This window comes from Bactrocera oleae, chromosome 6 (genome assembly GCF_042242935.1).
Source record: "Bactrocera oleae isolate idBacOlea1 chromosome 6, idBacOlea1, whole genome shotgun sequence".
Lineage (NCBI taxonomy): Eukaryota > Metazoa > Arthropoda > Insecta > Diptera > Tephritidae > Bactrocera > Bactrocera oleae.
In genome coordinates, this window is record NC_091540.1 from 3,548,847 (window position 1) to 3,573,000 (window position 24,154).

The 24,154-nt window shown below is 31.1% G+C and overlaps 1 protein-coding gene across 16 annotated transcripts in view; it reads left to right on the forward strand.

The window, feature by feature from the left end:
• Positions 1-24,154, forward strand: part of nuf (rab11 family-interacting protein nuf) — a 119,154-nt gene that overhangs the window by 61,380 nt on the left and 33,620 nt on the right. For 8 of the 16 annotated variants that reach the window (XM_036358288.2, XM_036358285.2, XM_036358296.2 and 5 more), the window contains one exon: positions 769-883. In XM_036358288.2, the coding sequence (XP_036214181.1) occupies positions 769-883 (115 nt within the window). Of the gene's footprint in view, positions 1-768; positions 884-18,537; positions 19,699-22,104; positions 22,244-24,154 lie in introns of those variants that run through there. The other 8 variants (XM_014233005.3, XM_014233008.3, XM_014233010.3 and 5 more) reach the window with 5 other exon arrangements.

A 24,154-nucleotide genomic window follows, 5' to 3' on the forward strand; every position in this document is an offset into this window, starting at 1 on the left:
AACTGCGCAAAAATCTCCATTTTTATTTCATAATTTATTTTCGAGCACCATAAATATGCCATGTCATAAAGCCTATTTTATTATTAAATTATTATATATTAATTATATTTTAATATTCAAGCTTACATTTGCTCTCAATTATTTTCTAAAATAGCAAACAATTTAAATATAAAATTCCACAAAGATTTACTCCCACGCCAACGGTTTGTGCAGAGAATGTAGATTATATATATTATTAGATATTTTACATTCTTTGGTTTGTGTGTACAACAGTTTTAAAGCTAGTACTTTCTTTTCATATATTCGACATTTTGACGCCACTGTATTACATTTTAACTTGATGCAGCTCAAACTGTTGAATGAATATATTTAGCACAGACACAGATATGAAGTTTAGCTTTCACTAGCACTGTGTTAGTGTTTTTTGTGAACTGCTGATCGGTTGTTGTCTTTGCTAAGTGCTGTGAGGAACGCATAACAAAACAATTACTAAGTAATGCATAAATGAAGTAGTTTTAGAATGGGTTCGATTTTAAAGTTTTACCTGAAATAAATTGCTACAAAGCGCAGGATTTGTTGGTTTAGTGATATTTGAGAGCATTGATTCTATAGCAATACTTATAAATACACATTACCAAATACCTAAATGATTATCCACACAAGTACACTAGACATCAAATCTCACACAATATTTCATTCAGCTTTTAATCACTTACACTGCAAACACACATACATACACATTTAATTTTACAATTTCTCATTATTCAGTCAACTTTACAGATCCTCAAGTTTTAATTCGTCTGGGCGCAGCTCCAATTGTGATACCACAGAAGACATGTATAGCGACATCAGTTTGGATAACGTGCAAGATTTGAACTATAAGGTGAGTTCAAATTGGTTTACATTTAAAAAATATTAATAGCTGTATAATACTTATTCAAAAATATTATTGAATATTAAATTTTTTATGTATATGTAAGTATATATATAAAACAAGAAAAAAATTAGCTTCGTATGCACCTGCACCAACTATAATACTATTCACTAATATATATCTTGTAGCATAAAAGGGTATAAAATTATCTATATATTGATTTTGAATGGTTAGTTTGCATTGCAGCTAGATGCTATAGTGATCCGAACTGAACAATAAGTTCGGAGATTGTAGCTTTGCCTTTGAACTATGTAAGTAAAGCAGACACCACGACTGGCCATGCTAAGATGACTCTCACGCCGCGATGTGATTTGTTTTAAAAGTCACGAGGTGACCTCACGGAAAGTTGGTTGCCAGCTGGCTCTATATAAGTAAGTCAGGCACCGTGCCTGGGCAGTGCTTGGGTGACTCTCGTGCCTCGATATGACGTGATTTAAAAGTCATGAGGTGACCTGACGGGAAGCTGCCTGCCAGCTGGCTCTATATAAGTAAAGCAGGCACCGTGCATGGGTAGTGCTTAGGTGACTCTCGTGCCTCAATATGAAGTGATTTAAAAGTCATGAGGTGACCTGACGGGAAGCTGCACGCCAGCTGGCTCTATATAAGTAAAGCAGACATCGTGCCAGGCCAGTGCTTGGGTGACTCTCGTGCCTCGATATGAAGTGATTTAAAAGTCATGAGGTGACCTGACGGGAAGCTGCCCGCCAGCTGGCTCTATATAAGTAAAGCAGGCACCGTGCATGGGTAGTGCTTGGGTGACTCTCGTGCCTCGATATGATGTGATTTAAAAGTCATGAGGTGACCCTTTGGGAAGCTGCACGCCAGCTGGCTCTATATAAGTAAAGCAGACATCGTGCCAGGCCAGTGCTTGGGTGACTCTCGTGCCTCGATATGAAGTGATTTAAAAGTCATGAGGTGACCTGACGGGAAGCTGCACGCCAGCTGGCTCTATATAAGTAAAGCAGGCTCCGTGCATGGGTAGTGCTTGGGTGACTCTCGTGCCTCGATATGATGTGATTTAAAAGTCACGAGGTGACCTGCCGAGAAGCTGGCTGCCAGTTTGTTGTATAAATAAAAAACAGGCGTCGTGTATGGTCAGTGCTTAGGTGACTCTCGTGGTTACATTTTGAGGTCAATGACCCTCGTTGAGCCAAGCTAACAACCTATGTTTACATATTATAGGGTCAATGGCACCTTTGTTTACATTTTATGGGGTCAATGACCCTTTTGTTTACATTTAGCCAAGTCAACAACCTTTTCTTACGTTTAGACAAGTCAACAACCTTTGTCAATGACCTCTTTGTTTACATTATGAGGTCAATGACCCCTTTGTTTGCATTTTATGGGGTGAATGACCCTTTTATTTACATTTAGCCAAGCCAACAACCTTTGTTTACATATGAGGTTAATAACCCTTTTGTTTACTATGGAGTCAATGGCCCATTTGTTGACATTATGAGGTCAATTACCTTTTTGTTTACATTTATCCAAGTCAACAACCTTTGTTTACATTTAGCCAAGTCAGGGGAGTTTTTACATTTTATGGGGTCAATGAGCTCTTTGTTTACATCATGACGCCCAAGTTACAGGTAATTTAAATCTTAATTCTGTTCTGACCGTCTTTGGAAATCTAGGTATTTCCGTGAAGCTTCTCCTTGAAATAATGCTTTCAGAATAGACGCAAGCTCCAAACATCACACTTGGATTTCTATGATCTTCAGACTTCAACGGATCCTCGAAACAAGCAAAGATCACTGAAAACTCTGTTTTTTCATCCTCGAAAACCGCCAACAACACCGAAGCTAAACTTAAGGTTATCCATACCTCCAAATAATACGTATTTATGCAAGTTTTAACCTTATTTTAGGTTCTAATCCAAATGTCATAAAAGCTCACTAAAAGCTCATCTCTTTCATTCTCTTACTTATGCTATCACGATTGCGAAAGCGCAGGTAAAACTTAAGACCATCTATAGGTCAAATCCAGAAGCTAACAATTCATCGTCTTCACTACTCGTACTTCCAATCGATTGATCTTTTATCCGCCTCTTTTCCCCATCAATATGTCAACGACCTTTCAATAAGGCTGCCGCCCTTTCACTCGCCCTGACACTCACGAGTTATTGACGCTAACAGCTATCGCATGTCTACCTCATTAAATAATAAATTCCAGAAAAATTATACAATCATCAATCATGCAAATACCAAAGGGATGCATCCATAACACTAACCATAACAACAACGCATGAAGAAACCATTTGTGCATTAGTCAAAGCTGCCGCGGCACGTCTTTTCGCGCTTTTCCCCATTTTCCATTTCACCTTGATGTGGCCCCGAAGGCGCCCAAAGCGAACGAAAACAACAAACGAGCTGCGCGCTCAGCCCCACAAGCTAGCAATGTTGGCGGCCAATTGCAATGACCTTGAGGCAACACGAAGTGCAATCGCTAACGCTTCCAATTACCCACCATTTCGGGCACTTAACTGTGGCTGCCTTTTACAGCTTTTTAATGTTTTTTTCTGTTGTTGAACTTTCTGACTGGAAAATGGCCGTGGCGCGTACGCAGGTGAAATTTGCAATAGAGGATTGCATGTGTGTATATGTTTTGTTGTGAAATTGTTGTAGTGTATGTATAATGTTGCTTTTGTTGTTGCCAAACTCGTTAGCGTCAATTGTTGCCGCGCATGTGAAGCAGTTTGATATCGACGATACATCGTTTCGTCGAGCATTTGATCGATTTATGCAATTTCTATTGGATGCTTGTGTATATATTTGTGCGCATGGATGTCTGTATGTATGTGTATAATGCATTTTCCCTTTCATGCGGCGTCCAAATATTGATCATTGACGTCTTTGTAGTTATTTTATTTTCTATTTTACTTTTGACTTCGCTTTTCTTCGGAATTTTTTCCAGTCATTTAAATTATTTGAGGTGTTTTTGTGGTTTCATTATGCTTTGTTGTTGCAAAATTCATTTTTCAAACGTGGGAACTATGCTGCGGCGAATGCTTTCATGAAATAAATATAAAGCAGAAAAATCCGTTATGCACTCAACAGTTTTGAAAGCTCTATCACTCACTCACTAAATCACTCATTTAGTCTTGTTTCGAAGCTGCAGCAGCAGTAAACATTTTTATAAAGGAAGTTGTTGTATAATCAGCTGTTAGTAGTGAAATTATGACGAAGTTACCACAACAACTTCAATAGTAATAAAAGTATCATCTTCGTTTAAGCTCTTTTGACGTTTTTTCCTCGCGAATTCATAAAAATGCCACATATGAATCATAAAGCGTTATATAACGTTGCTTGTACCAGATTTAACTTTTTTTTGAATAGTCAAGAGTGAGTTGAGATAGGTTTATACAACAAAATATAGCTGTATGTAAAGCTAGATGTTCACTGATTAGATATTTCTGACATAAGCGAAGCTTCAGATCCATATCTCAAAACTGAGGGACGAGTTTGGGTATATACAGATAGACGGACGTGACTAAATCGACTCTGCTCATCACGCTGATCATTTGTATATATATAATTTATAGAGTCTCCAAAATTGCCTTCTGGGTGTTCAGAATATAAAAATATGGGAAATGGCAAGTGAACAAAAACAAAGTTTTCCCGAGTGTCGATATGCTCATGTGGAGAACATAAGCTTTTCCAAAAGCTCTTCGACGGTATTATAGTGGCAGACGGTTAGTTAAGTGAAAATTAGTAAAGTGAAGTAATTTTTACTGCCACCAAAAAGCTAGTAATATAAGCTCAAAAGCTCCAGTCTTAACCACTGAAAAGCTTAAAAGTCCAAAAGCACAGCTTTTTAAGAAAGAGTGAGCTTTTTTTGCCCTCAAATTTTGAACGAAGTGTAATAGAAAGACGATTTAAAGTTAGAGCGACGGGGCTAAGTGATCTGTAAATACTTTGGAGCGCAAAACAAATTGTTTTACAACATCATCATTATTCAACATATGAAAATGTTATTGGCACTCATTTTCACTCGCCATACACTGAGGGTAGACTTAAGAAAATTGCCAACTGACCGTTTAGCTGGCGATGTAAAATGTCAGAACCCTATATCTAAACTCACCCAAGTCTGAATTTTATGAATGGAATAATAAGTAGGTAGCTTTAGAGTAAACCAGTTTATTTGAGATGAAGATGAAACGTCCATAAGATTTGCTTAGAAGTCCAGTTAAAGTCCAAGCTTATTACATTTCCAAAACAATCGATTCAGGAGTGTTTGGCATAGCTCGGTTTTGCATCTATTTCAGAATTGCGATTCTAGTATCATTCCATAAGTATATTCGTGTGGCTGTTTCCTTATACGTTTACCAAAGTTTTCCCAAACTTTTTGCGATATCTGCAATAATTTTCTCTTGATAGAACTTTCCAAAACACTCAATTCCCTCAGCAACAAAAAATATGTACAGTTTATTTTGCAAGGTCCAGGGTTTATAGTATAGACTTATTAATCCTTTCTGTACAAAACTGGTATAATTTTTTGGTTAAAAGTTGTACTATTATATTCTTTGTTTGAAGAACCTTAAGCTCCAACCACTTGGGCTATTCAAAATCATTATGTTGACTCTGGGTAAGTCACTCTAGGGATATTTTGTCTTGTTTTTAGGGAATAAAAATATGCTATATAAATAGGCAATCAGACCTCATCATTTACCCTTTTACTGTTATTTTCAAAGCATTACCGAATAAGCTAAAAAAATATTAAAGCTGTTTAAACATAAATAACCTTAAATGAACTTCCTTCCTGCCAATTGTCGTCGAATTTCGCAATATTTTTTGAAGAGTTGACTTCCACAGGTACGTCATGGAGTGCCGCTTCCTTTTCCATTCAATCAGTAAATTGCAGGTCCCACTCGAAAAAATTATGCAACTTCAAGCACTGCCAGCACCGCCTGCCTTGCATACTAAACAGCTGAGCAACTGAGTTGAGTGGTGCAGTTGGCAACGCCACACACACGCAACCGCACATATATACTCGTTGAAATTCGAGCGACGATTCTGTGGCGCAGCTGCCTATGCAGCGCTTGCACCCATTCATATAAGGCGAAAAGGCAGACAGGCCGTGAGGCAGTTAGATAGACAAATTGGACAACAACAATAATACTGCAACGCACGTCATGCACTGCTTACGCACGCACTTAAGCACACGATTTGCATGTCGGACACGCGTTGGAGTGAGCCAATGAAAGGAAGGAGATGGAGAAGAAAGGAGGAGAAAAATAAGAATAACAGAATGAAAAAGAAGAAGAATACGAAATATTGAAGTTAAAATGCTTCTTTACTTTTTTTATAAACAAATGTTAAAAGTTGAATGCTCTGTGCAGTTTTTGTTATTATTGTTGTTTTTTTTTTTACTTTTCTGCACTTTACTACTATTTTAACAATTAATTTACAATTCGTTTTTTTTCGCTTACTTAAGCATATAGGTATGTGAGTATATATATAATTAAATGCCATCATAAGCTTCTTAGCAATTCCCTTTCCTGCACTTAAAACAACAACAGCAAAATATGAATTTAGCTTAAGCTTTTCCTTAGGAAGTCACACAGCAGGATGCCAAGAAAAATTTTCTTAAACATACAGACATGCAAATATACAGATGTACACACATATACACACACGTATATACACACTCACGCTTGTTAACTTACCCACAATTGTACGCATAAATTTTGTTTTGTATAAACTTTTGTAAGTTGGCGTTATTTACTTGAGCGGAAGCGCATAAGTTTGCCGGTTGCTTTTTGTTTATGCCATCGGTGCACGTGCACTTGCATATGCAGACAGTTAATGCCTTCAACGATAAACATTTTGCCGTTATTTTATGACGATTTATTAATCACTTAAATACCTGCTTAAGCACATAATTTTAGCTGTTAAGCAAGTGCTGACGGAATATTTGATTAGCCAGAATTAAGGGCGAAAATGCTTAATTGAGTCATAAAATATTATTTTTTAGTTTTCAAAACTTTTTTAAAAAAGCTAAAAATGTTATTTGAAAATCGATCGATCTTTTCAAAATCGAGTTTTCTACAGCATCAGTACTTAATACATTCATTGAGTTAATTACTTTAATAATTACCTTAATTAACCACCGCATTGTCTACTTTTATTGAAATTAAGCTTTTCTATTTTCATTTTCAAAAAATATTATTTGTCAAACATTAATTGCACAATAATTAACTAATTGACTCAATTTACTTAATTGCCTCAACTAATTGAATTTTTTTGAGCAAAGGATTATTAACATGCTACAATAATTGTAACATGCTAAAATAATCAACTAAGTGTAAAATTACTTCAGTTATTTGTTTTATGTTAGTATTCAAAAATAATAATTGTGCAAGCTAAATTTGGTGAGTGTGAACAATTAACTTAATATCTCAATTTACAAACTGAATAATTTACAACTTAATTAATTTAATTTATTACCTTGTCCGAGTGCAGTATTAGTTAAATGCTAAACTCAGTGATCCAATTAAGATCGTAATTGCCTCAATTAACCAAAGTATTTTCTACTTCTTCATGAATGAGACTTTTCTATTTTCAAAAAATAGCAATTGTCGAATACTGATATGTAAGCTAAGTTTTGTAGGTGTGCGCAATTAACTAATTGACTCTATTTACAACTTAATTTCTTTGACTGATTCATTTGACAATACAAGAGAGGAGTGTAAATGGAGGAGTTAATCAGTGTAATTAACTCAATTAAGTTTTTAATTGCCTAAATTAATCAACACACTTCAACTTTTTCTTTGAAGTACTGTAATGAATATTTTAATCCGTCCGCAGTAAAGTTTTCTGTAAAATATCAGAGAAAACTAGTATATTTTTTTTTTATAAGGTGCGATGTAATTTCATTTAATTAAAAATCTCAAAATCGGTTGTCAAAATAAATTCTTATTAATAACTATACATTTATCTTACAACGCTCTGCTTTCCATATAGCGCTAGTTCAGGGATACAATAGGTATATAGAATTGTATATTAGATTCAATATAAATTAACTTAATCTTTACAACATCGACAAGCTTCTAAGATATTAGCGGCCGCCATACGCCATACCTTGGTGAAGGCCGCATAGAACAAAATATCGCTTTAAATTCAATAGTCTGGCATAATCAGATACCGATAAAAAGTAAAACCCTCTTCATCCAAAAATTTGGTTAAGAGAGGAGAGGCGAAATACCAACATTTATTAAGCTATTTATGAGGTATTATCTTATCGTTGCCATAAAGATAATTTAATCAAGTTCTACTAATCGAGTAGAAAGTACATACAATAAAATGTTTTTGTTAAAAAAAAATATGAAGTGAGTGGAGTTTAATGGACATCTAGGATAACTAAGGCGAAATTATGAATTAAAGCTTTTTAAGTTTCAGACCGTACCTTCATTGAGTCAATCAGCAAATTGTCTGCACAAATAGAGAAAAATTACTAGTTGTCTAAAAAAATGCAAAATGGAATTTAATTTCAATATTATATCTGACTAAAATATGATATAATGTACTGTGTATCAGCAAAAAAATTAAGATTTAGTAATTTATATTCCTGGTAGACGTTTAAGGGTTTATGTGCTGACAGTAGGGGTGTCCTTATTTACATGGAACTCTAAGCTATATAATACTGTCGACAGAAGACAGAAGAAGAAGTGTTTGATATTAGTATAAAATAAAAATGTGAATAGGCCAGCGCAAAAGCCTTTGAAAATGACAAAAATTATAGTAGTTTGAAACTCATTGGAAAGGGAATATAAAATGAGAAAAATATTCTACGCGAAACTTGAGGTCGGGCTGGTTGAATGTTTAAGGGTTAAAAATAGTTTATATCGATTTCCGGGAAAACTACGAGTTCCATGGAAAAGAAGTCTCTTTTACAACATTTTTTTTAAATAAATTTAATTTTTTTAAAGAAGTTTAGTGTGAACTTATCTTATGTCCCAAAAATTCTGTAATTTTTTGATTTAACAAATTTAAAACCTAATTTTCAATTGAAAATTTTCATGTCAAAATATAAGTTTTTACTAATGCTTTGAAAAATATATGTACATTACTATGGCAAGTTTTCTCAGAAACTGTAATAACAAAATTTATAAACGCATATAATAAACTAACAAAACTTTTGAAAATAAAATTTTTTTTGCATAAACTTTATTTTGAAATTTTAAAATTAAGAACAATCCTAATATATGTAAATACATTCATACCTGCTAACGCCAACACTGACTCCGCAACATTTAATGAGCAACAGCACCAGTGCCGCAATGTTGACAAAATACATGTGCATTGTTGTTTTTGTTGCATACAACTCAACAATGTGGCAGCAGTGGCTCTAACTGTTTACAGCGTTGTGGGTAGCGAATTTGCGCCCGCAACATTTTCCACTAACTCATTTTTAAGTGAGTTTGAGATTTAGCAAAAATAAAAACAAAACAGAAACAAATGCAAAAAAAAAAAAACACAAACAAGACAAAAATAAAAAAACGCGTTACACGCCGGCACAATTTTTACCCACAATATTAGCCGCACACACACACACAGCTTGCAGCTGCTTTTTTGCTGCTCGCAGTTTGCCTACAATCAGCTGTGTTTTCGTATGACGACAGCAGCGCAAACAACAACTACAATTTAACGATATTTCAATCTGTGCGCTTTTGTTGTTGCCTTTGTCTCTTTAGCGCAGCTTGTTACCTAGCTTTTTGCGTGGTTCAGCTGCTTGTTTTGCAATTGTTTTTGTTGTTCTAGTAATTTTTTTTTTCACAAATTTTTTTTCGCTAGACCACTTGCTTGCAGCATGTCGGCGTTTTGCATAATTTGTTTGCAGGCGTTCTTTGTTGCTCCCTCTTGTTATGCCAAATCGGGCGCATTCTCAACGAAATAGGAGTAAAAAAAAACGTAGAAATAAAACTTTTGCAAAAAATTTTAATGAAAAATGCAAGAACGGAGGACGCAATTTGCGCAAATTGCCAAGTTGTTGCGTTTACTGGAGACAAGTCACGTGTGTGTGGCTGTGTGGGTGCTGCACCGCTGCTTGGATAGTGCTGGTGGGTGTATAAGTAGTTGGCAACGCAAGCGTTGTACAGGCGTTTAGCATTTACTGCGCGACAAATTCATTTGATAAATGCGTTTGTCATGTAATATTTAATTTCACATGAATTTATAACATTTAACTATGTTTTTTTCCAATTATTAAAATTAACAGTTATCTGTTGAGGGTAGTGCAAAATCAAACTGTATTTGTCAATTTAAAGTTTAGTTGTGTGGGTTGAAGGCGTGACTGCCGCTGTTTGGTTTGTGGGTTTTTAAATTAAGCAAGACAAAATTCCATTTAAAATATAGTATTTTTTTGATTATAATTTTTTTTTGTAAAAAGTTATTCGTTTTAATAGTAATATATAATACAACATTTTTTTTGGATATTTTTTGATTTATTTATTTAATTTAAAATTTTTTTTTTATAAATAATGTAAATTAATTTTCAAATTTATTTTTAAGTATTTTTAAAAAAGTTAATATAAAAATATTGTAAATAAATACAAAATAATTGAAATATTATAAAAATAGTTTCCCCCGCCAGCAATTTTTACAACAAAAAAAGTAAAAACCTAAACTATAACAAATAAATGAAACTCAGTGCAAATGAAAACTCCCAAAAAACCTGTTTTGCTCAAAAAATATGCAAAAAAGTAAAAGAATTGAAATAAATTAAATTAGCAAGGCCGTTCAACGCCATAGAAAAACGAAATTTTACTGACAAAAGTTGCAAGTTCGTGAATAACTATTACGTGTACGAGTTTGTACACAATTTATGTACATATGGTGCATGTTTTTATACAAATATGTTTATACTACTACTACATGCATACATACTTGAATCACTGGGGGAAAATAAAGCAATTTTAGAGCGACTAATTTTAAATAGCCGTTTGTATGGCAGCTATATCCAAAATCCACGGTTCCAACAAATAGCTCAGCTCGCCATATGTATGAATATGTATGTAGTTTATAGGGTCATGTACGTTTTCTTCTGTGTATCATAAACTTCGTGGCAAACTTTATATATTCTGTTAAGTATATGAACATAAAATAATTAAAATATAGTGAATAAAAGACAAGTACCAAATAACAAATACCAAACGAGCAATATAAGTAGTGAACTAACTAATAACTCCTTGCATATTAACTAATATATAATATTATAAATAATATTGTTATTAAATAATTTTGTTTCTTAATTTAATTTTACTTAAAAATATGTTTTCTTAATATTTAAAATTTTTTAATTATTTTTTATTCAAAAAATATTTTTAAATTAATTAATATTACTTTAGTTAAAAAATATATTAAATTAAATAAAATCAATTTTTTAGCAATATGTTTTTTAAATAGGTTTGTTTTAAATATAATTTATTTTAAAAAATATTTTGGTTTTATTTAATATTCTAAATTTTTTATTATTTTCTACCCAAAAATAGATTTTTATTTTAATATTTAATATTAAATGTCATAAAATATATTAGTTCAAAATATTTTTGACTTATTAAATGTTTAAAAATAATTTTTTTAGTTAGTTTTTTAATATAATATGAATATTAACATTATAAATATTTTTGTTTTGTTTAATTTTATAAGGTTTTTTTTTTATAATTTTTTTACTTAAAAATATTTTTATTATAATTCCGAAATATTTTTTTTAATTTTAATTATATGTACGTTTTTGATATTTTTTTATTATATTTTTTTAAATTTTATTTTGTAATTTTCTTTATTTATTTTTTATTCCTTTAGTTTTTCTATTTTATTGTTTTTACAATAATTTTTTTGTATTCACATTGTTTTTAAATTAATTAATTCATGTTTTTTTTCTCAAAAATATATTAATTATAATATTATTTTTTTGATTTATATGCTTTTGTAAAATGTAATTTTTTTAAATTTTGTTTATATTTATTTTTTTTTTGTCTTTTTTTTGTGAGTTCTTCTTTTTTCGTGAGACAATTAAATGCACAGCGCTTGCAAGCACAATTTATTCGCAATATTCGATTTTTTTTAATACAAAACATTAAACTATTTTTTGAGCAACAATCAACAATTGCCATTCGAGCAGCAGCTGCAATATTTGTACATACAGTAGCGACGCTTAATTTGCTGCTGCGACTAAAGCATAGATTTGTCAATTCCGTTGCATATTAGCCTAAAACAGCATGCTGACTTGCCATGGCAGCATTAAAAATACATTTATGGAGTTTGTGTTTATGCGCAGCTAATGAATTGTTAAAATATGCACACATTAATGTATTTTTGTATGTATGTATGCGCGCTCAATTTACAAGTAAATCTATTTACTCCGACTAAGCGTGACAATATTGCTGTGAATTTGTAAAGTAAATACTCGTGTGTTTGGTTCCTTGCATTTGTTGTTCAATTTACATATTTGCAGACATTTGTTGTTTTTGTTTAAAATTTCTATATAATAAATACTACATAAAAAATTTTCAATTTTAAATGTGAACAAAAATGATAAAAACAATTTTTTAAGCGCACCTGTTATAAGTTTGTATATTTTAGAATAATTTTTACAGGGTGTTCCATATAACCATTTATTTTTTTAAATTGTAAAACCAAATGCTTTCTTTACTTTTTTCAGTCATTCTTTCCATTTTCTTGAAAATTTCTAGTCAGTGTGCTTAATCTTACAATTCTCACCTTCACCCGCAGCTAATTGCACTGACCCATTTCTTTTACAAAGTGTCATGGTGCATACATACATACATACTTGTACTGACATTTTTCCGAAAGCATCACTGATATGTCAATGTCGCTCGTATTTCTATTTCTATTTAGTTTTGCTTTTCTTTTTAAATTTTTTTCTTAATTTCCTTTTAATTCTCAACCTTTATTTACTAAGTTTTTCTGAGCTCACTCACGCTTGACTAATCAATTTGATTCATGCTACAAGCTGGAAATTGGAAAAGTTTTATCACATGTCTTGAACTTTTGACTTTCTTCTATTTTACGTTTTGTTAAGTGGGCAAAATCAGGCAATCAGCTAGATATTTGCTGCTAATAAGCAATGACCTGCGCGTAATTAGTTGCTTTTTGGTATTTAATCACCAGAAGCTTCTTTTTAGTCTTCGATTAATATTTTTGGACAAATGTCAAATTAATGTCAATAATTTCACTTCCGAATAAATATATAGGAAAGTATTAAAATATTGACTGATTGCGGGTATAAGTGACTTGACGTGTAATTTGAACTGGGTCAATCAATTTCTTGGCCTAAGCATACATCAGTATTTGTTGTGGCAATGGAAAATAATCAAGCGGTACTTTCGACTTATTTGAGAGTTTTTTATTTTTATTTTAATTTATAAATTATTACCATTTTTTATGTTTTGGTGACAGTCATTTATTATTCCCAATTAATGAATTACTTCCCATTACTAACATATAATACTATGTAAATATTTACTTTTACCTTATACTTCTTTTATTTTTTATCTAGCCATTCTTTTAAACAAAAAAAAAAAATCATTTTGTTCACACCTTCTATTAGCATTCTTATTCTTAAATGTGCGCATTCGTGCCAACATTTGTTCTTCAATACGATTATATGCATACCTTTAGGCGCATTTACCCTTAGTGAAATGTTTTTCTATCCGACAATTGGCAAATTCTGCAGAAATGTGTTGTACAAATGCTTAAAAATAGTAAACAAGAAAAGCAAAGAACTTGAAGGCATTCCGAAAGTGTGTTTAAGATGTGACACACATTTAGGCGTCTACCAGAAAAGTGTGAAGAGTTGATGATATTGATTTTGTTATGTATTTTATGGTGTTTTTATTTTATAAGTATTGAGATCGAAGAAGTATATACCCAGCTAGTTTATGAGAAAAACTAACAATATAATTAAAATGTGTGAAGGAGTGCCTAAGCATACCTATAGGCTAGTTTTGAAAAATAATGGCGACGTTGTTGTAATTTCGTTTTAGAGGGCTATTAAATACATATACAAGTATATATATATTCATTATATTTTTCATATATGACTTTTAGGTGTCTGATCAAACCATTTTATAACGTAAGCCAAGACTTTTCTGAAAAATTTGAAAGATGGTTTCATTCAAAAATATTTTTAGATATAAAATATTCAAAATTCTTTTAAAAAAAATGGTTTGCTGTTATTATATTTTTGGTGAGAGCCTATAACATTGGTTAAATGTGTTGTTCAAATGTGCTAAAAACTGATTTCGAAAAATGTTTAATGAAATATTCTCAGCAATTATTAGTTAAATATGACAAGGAAAACCAAATAAATAAGTATGGTATATATATTATATTATACAAATCTAGTAAAATTATGACATTTTTAAGGATATCAAATTAATGATTTTATGGTGCAATGCCTAAATGTAGGCAATTAATTAGTATAACAGAAGAGAAAGGTGCCTACTTTTTGGCGTAATGACCCCGAAAAAATAGATTTTAAATATACATATGCACATAAAAAATTATATATAAAAATATGTACTGAGAAATAAAAGCTAATTTATGTGTGATAAATATTATACAATTTAAAAAATTATTTTAAAAAAGCTATTTTTAATTAAATTTAAAATTAAATGTTAAAAATATAGTTAAACAAATTAATAGCAGTAAATGAATTTTTTATTAAAAATATATTTAAGAGCAAAGTTACACTCAAAATAAATTAAAAATCAAAATTATTTTTAAATATTAAATTAAATTAAAATTAAAAATAAAACTAAACTAAAAAAAAAATTAAAATTAAAATTAAAATTAAAATTAAAGTTAAAATTAAAATTAAATTTAAAATTATAATTAAAATTTAAATTAAAACTAAAATTAATAATGAAAAACTTTAAATCAATATTAAACTTAAAATTAGAAGTAAAATTAAACTTTGCATTGAAATTTATAAAAAATAAGTTAAAATTAATATTAAAAAAATTAAAATTAAAAATAATTTTAAATTTAAATTAGAATAAAAAATAAAAATTAAGATTTAAATTAACATTAAATTGGAATCTAAAAGCAATAAGAAAAAATAAAATTAATTTAATCATAATAATTAAAAAAATTAATTAAGATCGTAATTAAACTGCAAATTGAACAAAAATAATAATCAAAATTCACGTAGTCATTTAGCTTTATCGTAAAAAATATTTTTTTTTTTTACATAATTATTAAAATTTTTAATTTTATTTTTTTCAGGTAAATAATACATACAAACACAAAGAATTATAAATTTTAAAACGGCAGTAAATTCGCACGCTATTTATATGACCTGATAGGTAAGTACAATTATTGTTTTGTTGTTATCCCCCTTTTTTTGTTTTTGGGTGTTGTGAAGGAACCGGTCGACAGCTATTTAGTGACGGTTGATGTTGTGCCTGTATAGATGAACATTGTAAGTACATACAGTATAAAGCAACGAGAAACGCCAAACACTTAACTTTCCCACATGAATTTAGTGTCATATACATAGTAATATTGTCACATACACATATTTACATGAATATAACCATGTAGGTATGTACATACTTATACTTTGTAGCAATGATAATACAATTGTTGGGGTCGATTGCTTTGACTTAATGCTTCATAGCTCAGTTGACGCCTAGCGCGGCCTAACAAATCGCACTCTCTATACATACAAGCATACACATGTACATACCTTTTGCCTGGCCCATGCTTTGGCTCTCCTCGACTAGCCTCATAGTGGTATGCTTCGCTACTTATTGCAAATATTTATCGGCGGCAGGTGTTCTCGTTGCATTGTACGGCGTACGCTTTATATATTTCCTATACTTTTTCATTATATTCTTTGCTCTTGCGTATTTCACTTAATTTATTGCATATGCATTTTTGAAGTATTCTATACATTTTTTTTTGATATGCTGTGAGCCTAGTATTCTTAAGTACACGCCTGCACCGGCACCGATTTGCGCAAATAAACAAGCAAATAATAAATAAAGGTACGGGCTGTGCCAAATTCCTGGCAAACACCAAATGCGCTTGCAAGTGCTCTTATTGCGTTGTTTTTGCAATATAAGCCTTAGGTGATGCAAAAAAAAACTCTTACGTCATTTTGGACTGGCTGAAATGAAAAAAGAACACTTATCATTCGACATGTATGTGTGCACTGGTGGGGAGTTTTTAAGGTATATGCGCGTATGTAGTACAGTTCTATGTTTGGCAAGGTTGAACAAGGTGGCCGGTTTACCAGGGCGATTGATAAAATCCAGAGAAATCAGATAAGTAACCGGACTGAAATTTTAAAAGAGAAAATTTAATTTCATTTTTATTTAATTAATTATAGATTATGTATTGTAATAATTAGTAAAATTAAAATAAATAATAAAATAAACTAAAATTTAAGTCAAAATTCAAATTAAAATTAAATTTAATTAAATAAAAATTAAAATTACAATAACTTATTAATTAAATCTGAATCAAATTAAATTAGCAGTAAATCAAATCTTGAAATAATTAACGAAGTTTTACATATTATATTTCGAAATTTTTTATTTTATATCAAAAATTGTCCGAAAAAAAAACAAATATTCTATTTTATTTTACTCTTTTTACTATTTTCCTTATCTCATTCTGTCATTGGCTTTATCACATGTTCTTACCCAGCAACTATTAAGCGGATTACTGTATCAAATATGGCAGCTATTATGGTGAAACAGCTGACCAAAATGTGAGCAAAATAATGTCGTTATCAGAAATGGCGATAAATTGTTGTTTGCGTTGTTTTATTTTGCTATTTTAAGCAAATTGAAAGCAATATTTGCGACACTTGAAGCAACAAGAATAAATGTGTTTGTGTCAACAGTAATTAATGGCAATTGTTTTATGGGAGAAGAAATAAAATCGAAAATAAAATGTAAACCAAAATCAACAACCGAAGGAGAGCCGAAAATATATGAGAGAAAATAAGCAGTTAGAGAAAAAGAGTTAAGAAAGAAGAGTAGTTATGAAAGACGTATACTTTGTGTATGATTCCTATATCTTAATGACTATAGCAAAGTAGCTTGTTGTTTTAATTTACAATAAAATTTAATAATGTTTGCCATAAAAATAAAAATGCACATGACCTCAATTTAGTAACCAGCCAAGACACCATAGTGCTAATAAAAAGCACTTGGCGAATACCCTTTTTATGTAAAGAACATTCTAATTGCTTACTGCTTTCCAACCCAATTAATTTTCGATTACCCAGCGTCAGCAAAAGTAAAAATAAAATAAAAATTCTAAAGACAATTATATTACCTTCAACATCAGCTGCACTTACAAAGCAAGAAAACCTAAGCCTTTTGATTAGGTTACGGCATTTTAAAAAACTTTTTCTGCCTTTCGCTTAACTCCTTTTTTTGTACATGCTTTATTTATTACCAAATGTTATAGCAACAGCGAAAAGTGCTCACTTTACAGCACGTTCTCATCCATCAGGAACGAGAGCAAGACGCGTGCGCTTCACTACTTCCTGCTTGCTATTTCTAGCCGCATTTTTGCTACCTTCAATTTTGTGCTTGCCGCTCGCGCTTCTTACTTTTCTTTTTTTGTAAGCAGTTTTTTTTTTGCAGGACATAGTCGCTACACACATATATTTGTTTATAGTTTCCGGTTTTATGGTTGCCCAGGTAACCACCAAATTGTAGTAATAATAATAAAAGCTAGCAACAACGAAAGATTGCCACCTTAAAAAAACGATTGCTTTGGCGTGCTTTTGGTATTTATTACAGAGTTGGCAGGCATTGTCCTCTCATTGGCCTTCGACTTCCTTCCAGAAGGTGCAACTGCTTAAGTGGCAGCTACTGAGCGTCTGGTGAATGTATGAATTATCATAATCAATTTGATCAGCGTTTACTTGTCAGTTTGGCTATTAAACCGATTGTAAAGCATTCGGTTAATAAGTATAAAAATGTTGAAAGAAATAACCTAAAGGATGGTTTCCATTACAGCTGGCTGAGGGCTAAATTGATAACTGCCGGGCTTGATTGCGGTATGGGGCATTGAGATCCAAAAAGTTATTAATTTCTCTCGATAGCGTTTTAAATCTCTCTTTTCACTCTTGAACAGCATCTAGGCGAATCTATTTTTGAGAGGGCTCGATGCAAAATGGTTCAAAAAATGTATTGTTCACCCCGGAAACAAATTAAGGCAGCTAGTGGTAGGCAAAGGTGTCATCTGCACAGTTTAGATTACTGTTCCACAGAAAGTGCCACATTTAGATTTTTAAGAAAAAAAATGTATTATTTATTTTACTGTGGCCTTTGCTTTGGAAACTTCAAAGAAAAAATATACCAAGAGGGCAGAAGAAGTTCCACCTGAAAATAGTCACACTAATATCCATATTATTCATAAAATAAAAACCAACGAGTTAGCTGTCAACTCATGAGTTCAAGTGATTTGGACCCTGCCATAGAGTTTGCTGATTTTTTTATATTTTTAAGAGCTTCTGCTATACTCTTCTCAAAATAAAATATTGTATATTTGAGACAATTCTACATTTCTGTGAAACATTCATACCTTGGTTAGACAAACTAACTATGGCTGCTCAACTACTTAACTTTCCGCCCTTTTTGTTTTTATTTTCCCCAACTTTTCTACCACTTTTCAGTGCGGCTACCTTGCATTTGCTAAGTTTCTTTTCTTGCTGCGCTCAGTTTCTTTGCCGGCTTTGTGCAACTAACTTTCTTAGAGCAACGCCAGAGGCTTTTCTACTCACATTTATGCTTGAATACCGTAACAGCGACGCAATGAGCACTCAGAGCTAACGCCATCACCCTGCCACTAATGCCTCACCGTAGACACAACTCACGCTACACAGCACCCCACCCACCAACGCGGCACCACCACAAATCAACCTAACTGGCTGGCTGGTTGACGGGCTACTCGTTTCGCCCGGTTCTTTTGCTTTTCCATTTGTTTTCTTCGCACACAAGCGCTACGCTGTGGCGTCGCCAGGCCAACGCCGCTCAGACTGTGTTCAACTCTGGCCGCGTTAACATTACTCGTTGCTCTGCACGCTTGACTCGCCGAATGTAGTCGATCAAACGGTTCGTTGTGGATATCGTGTTTTTCATACAATTGTAAACGAAAATATATGCCGAGCGGGTTTTATTACTATTATTATTGTTTGTGTTTTTTTTTTGCGGTTTGCATTGCGCCTGCTTGTTTCTTTCGTGTGTTATTAGTGTTGTATTTTTGCGCTGCAAATTTGAAAATATAATTTTTTTTTGTTCTTTGTTTTTGTGGTTGTCATTTTGACCCCCACAACGTTTGCCGGCAACAACAATATGTACCCTAGCGTACTAAATACATAAGTGCAGTCTTGTAGTACATTGCTAGTGCAAATTGTTGTTGTTGTTATTTCCGTTTTTGTGCAACCAAAAGTATATAGAAAAAGAAGTGAAGTGGGCAGGAGTGGCATCGCCGGTGCCGCCACCACCAGCATGCTATAGCATAAGCTGCGCCGCCGGTCAACAATGCCAAATCGCGCGTCGTTGGCAACGCATGTACAACGAAAGCGTCGCCATGCTTTCCTTCTTCCTAATCCGCTTATCTTGAAAATGACTACTTTCGTTAATTTTGCTGGCAAATTAAAACTAAATGTTGGTTAGTGTGTGTTTTTGCTTTGGTATAACGGCAAACGGCTGTGAAGAAAATGAAATTTCTAAATAAATGTGTCTGCAGAGTTGAAAATAGTGTAAAATAAAAGTAAGTAGGAAGGCTGAAAATATACATATATGTGTTTGTGTGTATAAAAAATATAAGTAAACAAATAAATTTGACCATGCTAATTTCCAAAATTAGGAAATTTTGTGAAAATGAGTGAAAGGTGCAAAATGATAATGATCGATGTGCTGAAAATTGGCAGACAAATATTAAAAATAATATAATTAATAAATTTTAAAATATAAGAAAAAAAAATAAATAAATAAAACTCTAATAAAGAATAAAAAAAAATTAAAAAAAAAAATTAAATAAAAAATAAAAATTAAATTAAAGAATATAAAAAAAAATCGAGATAAATAAAAAATTAAAATGAAATTAAAAAATACATCAAAAAACAAAGCTTTTTATTTAATTATAAACATCTATAAAAAAAATATTTAATACATATATAAAAAAATATTAAAGAAAGCATGTAAAAAAAATAAAAGTATAGAAAAATTAAACATAAATAATAAATTGAAATAAATTTATTAAATAAAAAAAATAAGTTTAATTCAATAATAAAAAATCAATAAATTTTAAATTTTGATTTTAATAAAAAAAAATATTATTATAAAAAAAAATATGAAACAAAACCAAAAAATTAAAAAGAAATTTATAATTACAATAATAATAACTATAATAGTACTTTTCATCAGTGTCTTATGAGACTTGTTTTTTGCTGCTTTTCGCATACGTGTTGCCGTTGTCATATAACAATCTTTATTAATAAAGCTGCAAGCTGTCGCTGTGCCAAAACTTTTACAAACAAACATATACATCTTGCATTAGCCGGAAATGCTGTTAAATAAATATAGTATATATGTACATACATACATACATATGCGTTAAAAATTTGTTTTCCAAATATGAAAATGAATAATGCACGTTTATAGTGAAAAGTCTTGAATTTTGCTAACAGTATGTGAAGAACTTGCGTTAGCCATAAAAAATATCGCTTGCCTTACGTAAGTTGGCTGCAGATAATAAATTAGGTGACTAAATGAAATTTTGTATTAGAGGGTGTGCCTACAAAAAATATGGAAATTTTTATGAAAATTTGTGCAAAATTTGATGTAATTTATTTTTATAATGTGGACATTTTAATTAAAAAATAAATATATTTCTGGATTACTTAATTAATCGAAACAAGAAAAAAATTTAATTTCGCCTCTCCCAAAGTATTTTTTGTAGCATAGAATTATATAACATTATATCTTTATATTGATTTTGATCGGTAAGTTTATATGGCAGCTATATGTTATAGTGATCTGATCTGAACAATTTGTTCGGAGGTTATTGCGTTATCTTGGTCAATAAACTATGCGAAATTTTGTGAAGATATTTTGTCAATTGAGAAAGTTTTCCATACAAGAACTTGATTCTGATTGTTCAGTTTGTATGGCAGCTATATGCTACAGTGATTCGATATGGAACACTCCGACAAATGAGCAGTTTCTTGGTGAGATAAGCACGTGTGCAAAATTTCTGATAGTCTACACTCATCATTTAAACTATAAAGTCGAATAAATATAATTAAAGCAAGAACTAAGTTCATTTTGTAGCCGAATAAAAAAAAAATACTAAATATTTGTAATTTATGGATCATTACCATTCAGTTGCTTGGTAAAATGAATGTACCAACAATAAACTTTTAATGTTTAACAACTCATTTGAGTGATCGCATAGGTCACACTGACATACAGACGCTTTAAAATTCTGCAAAATTTCACTCAATACTAGCGAATAATTATTTTTAAATTTCATACGACTGAAATTCTCTATTATTCAAAATACTTTCCAATACTTTTTTTTACACAAGCGCAAATTTCATAGCGAATACTCAAACAAACAGATGCTCACAGAAAGCCTTTTGTTTATTACGCTGGCGATCGTCAAAAGCGATCGTACAACATACAAACTTACAACTGTGCATTGAAAGCATATAAAAAGAAATGATTATTTTAGCGGCGCTCCTTGACGCGTCGGCATGTAGTAAATATGTACTTAAATAATTTACGAGCATAGCGCTCGCTCAGAACTTGCACAAGCACACATACTTCCAAGTACAAAATAGCCACTCGCCTCCCATTGATATGAAGTTAGGGGGTTGCATAAACGTCTCAGCTCAATACGAAACTGCTGCAACAACAACAAGTACGATCGCGCTTGACTTCCACTGACTCTCCTACACACCACTCTGGATGGCAGGAGGGTGTGTTGTATTTTAATGTTTGCTTTTGTGTGTGTGTGTGTGCGAGTGGGCTGCCTTATTCTGTCTTGTCGACGCACAGCTGGTTTTCCTCACAGTCGACCGACTAATGTACATACATACATACATATATATGTTTGCATACAATAGTTAATAGCATTCTGTTTACGCTCGCGTGCTCAGCGTTCGTCCATTTGGCCGTGAATCAGTTTTGAGATCGCATTTTCGAAGATCAAACGTGCAGATCGACGGGTGATTTTTAAACGAAAAGTTATTGGAAAAATATTTTTTTCCGTTTACTGTGCGGCGCTGTGGGAAAATATTGTAAATATTTCTGTTAGTGTTTTTTCTTGTTGTAAAGTAAATACAAAAGCTCAAAGCAAGCTGCAGTTGGGGGAGAAAAAAAATTGTGTGAAGGCAACTGTGCTGTGAAATTTAGAAAAAATATTTTTTTCATCGACAACATTTAATCATAAAAAACTAGAATTGTGCAAAAAATTAAAAAAAAAATTTTTTTTACAAAAACTGCTTTTTGCACGAACAAAACATGCAAACTTTTAATTTTGAAAAAAAATTTGACAATATGTGTATACATATGTACATATTTAAAAAAATTTAGTTAAAAATAAAATATTAGTTTTAAAACTATATAGTATTTTGATAACCTACAAATGTACATAAAATACAAAATTTTGCAACAAAAACAAAATATTTTGAAAATATAAACAAAAAATAAATTACCAAAAAGATATTTTAAACGTAGTTGTTAAAAAAAAAAAATTAATTAAAAAATGGAATGTATTTTTTAAATAAATATTTATCTGAAATTTTTTAAAAATATTTTTGGACTCTTTTGTGAAGTTATTTTTGAAATATTTTTTTAATAGTTATTTGAAAAATATTTTAGAAAAACGTTTTTAAAATATCTTTTAGAAAACACATTTTTATTTTAAAATATTTATTTGGAAAATGTTTTTTTTTTTGTAAATTTCTATTTTCTAAATTGTAAACATAAATTTTTTTTTTGAAAATATTATTGCTTTATAAATTCTTCTTTTTTAATAAAATTGTTCGATACAGTGTGTAAGTATTGTCTGAAAACGCTCACACTTGGATGACATAAATTATCATTAGGATAATTAGAACTTTAAATTTTCGAAGCGTGCACCAATTATCTATTCAGAAAACGCGCACCAAGTTCAATAGTGAAATACATACTCTGAAAATAGCATGAAGTGATCACGCTGACAGTTTTACTTACAAGCATACATACAAAAACAAAACTTATAAATATATTTTTTACTATAACTGATAATTAACGGAAATTTAAAGAACATTATTATCAATTTATAAATGAAATACAAAATATTTAATGAATTTCGCGTTGCCAACTACATAAAATGTATGCAAATTTCATAATTGAGGTGTTGTTGGTTGAGCAAATTGTTACACCCTATTTGTTTCGAAATATGACACATGCTGGTGTGCCTAAAAATTATCTACATAGTGTCTGTATTAAATAAATATATGCTCATCGATAAATTAGCCACATAAGTACATACATATGCATAAGAAGCTCTAAATTATAATAAATATATAAAAATGTTATAGCGACAAAATTCATTTCGAAATTTCTTCATACTCTGTTAATCTGTTATTATATTGAGTTTTGAAACAATTCAAACATAATATAATATGCCGCTGATAAGGCTAGTATACGTACATATACATAGTATACGATACCTACTGTATGTAATATAGGTTCATACATGTGTTCGTATATGTCTGATGCAGATCGAAAATTTGTCATCAGCGTATTTTTGACTTTGATAGTGATTAAATTAATTGGTTAATATATTTTCTAAAGAAATATGATAGCGTTGAAAAAATATTAATTTCGTATATAAAACTGACCTTGTAAAGAATATAAAATCGTATTTGTAGATGGCACAGTTTGTTCTTACTTACTTATTCTTTCCATAATCGTCTAATATAAAGTTTTGTAGTACGTTTTTTCTAAAATAAAAATATAAAAAAAACATCATTTAACGGTCTCTATTCGGTTTTGAAATGACTGTAGTCTGAAACATCTTTTTTCAGCATAGGTTTAGCGTTTCTTAAACATGTTTCCAATATATCATACATAACATATCCATATCATTTCGAGTTCCTAAAACTCCATAGCTCTAAATGCCTTCTTCTTATTAATTATACATTACTCATACTGTTTTTTGTTTTCTAAGTGTA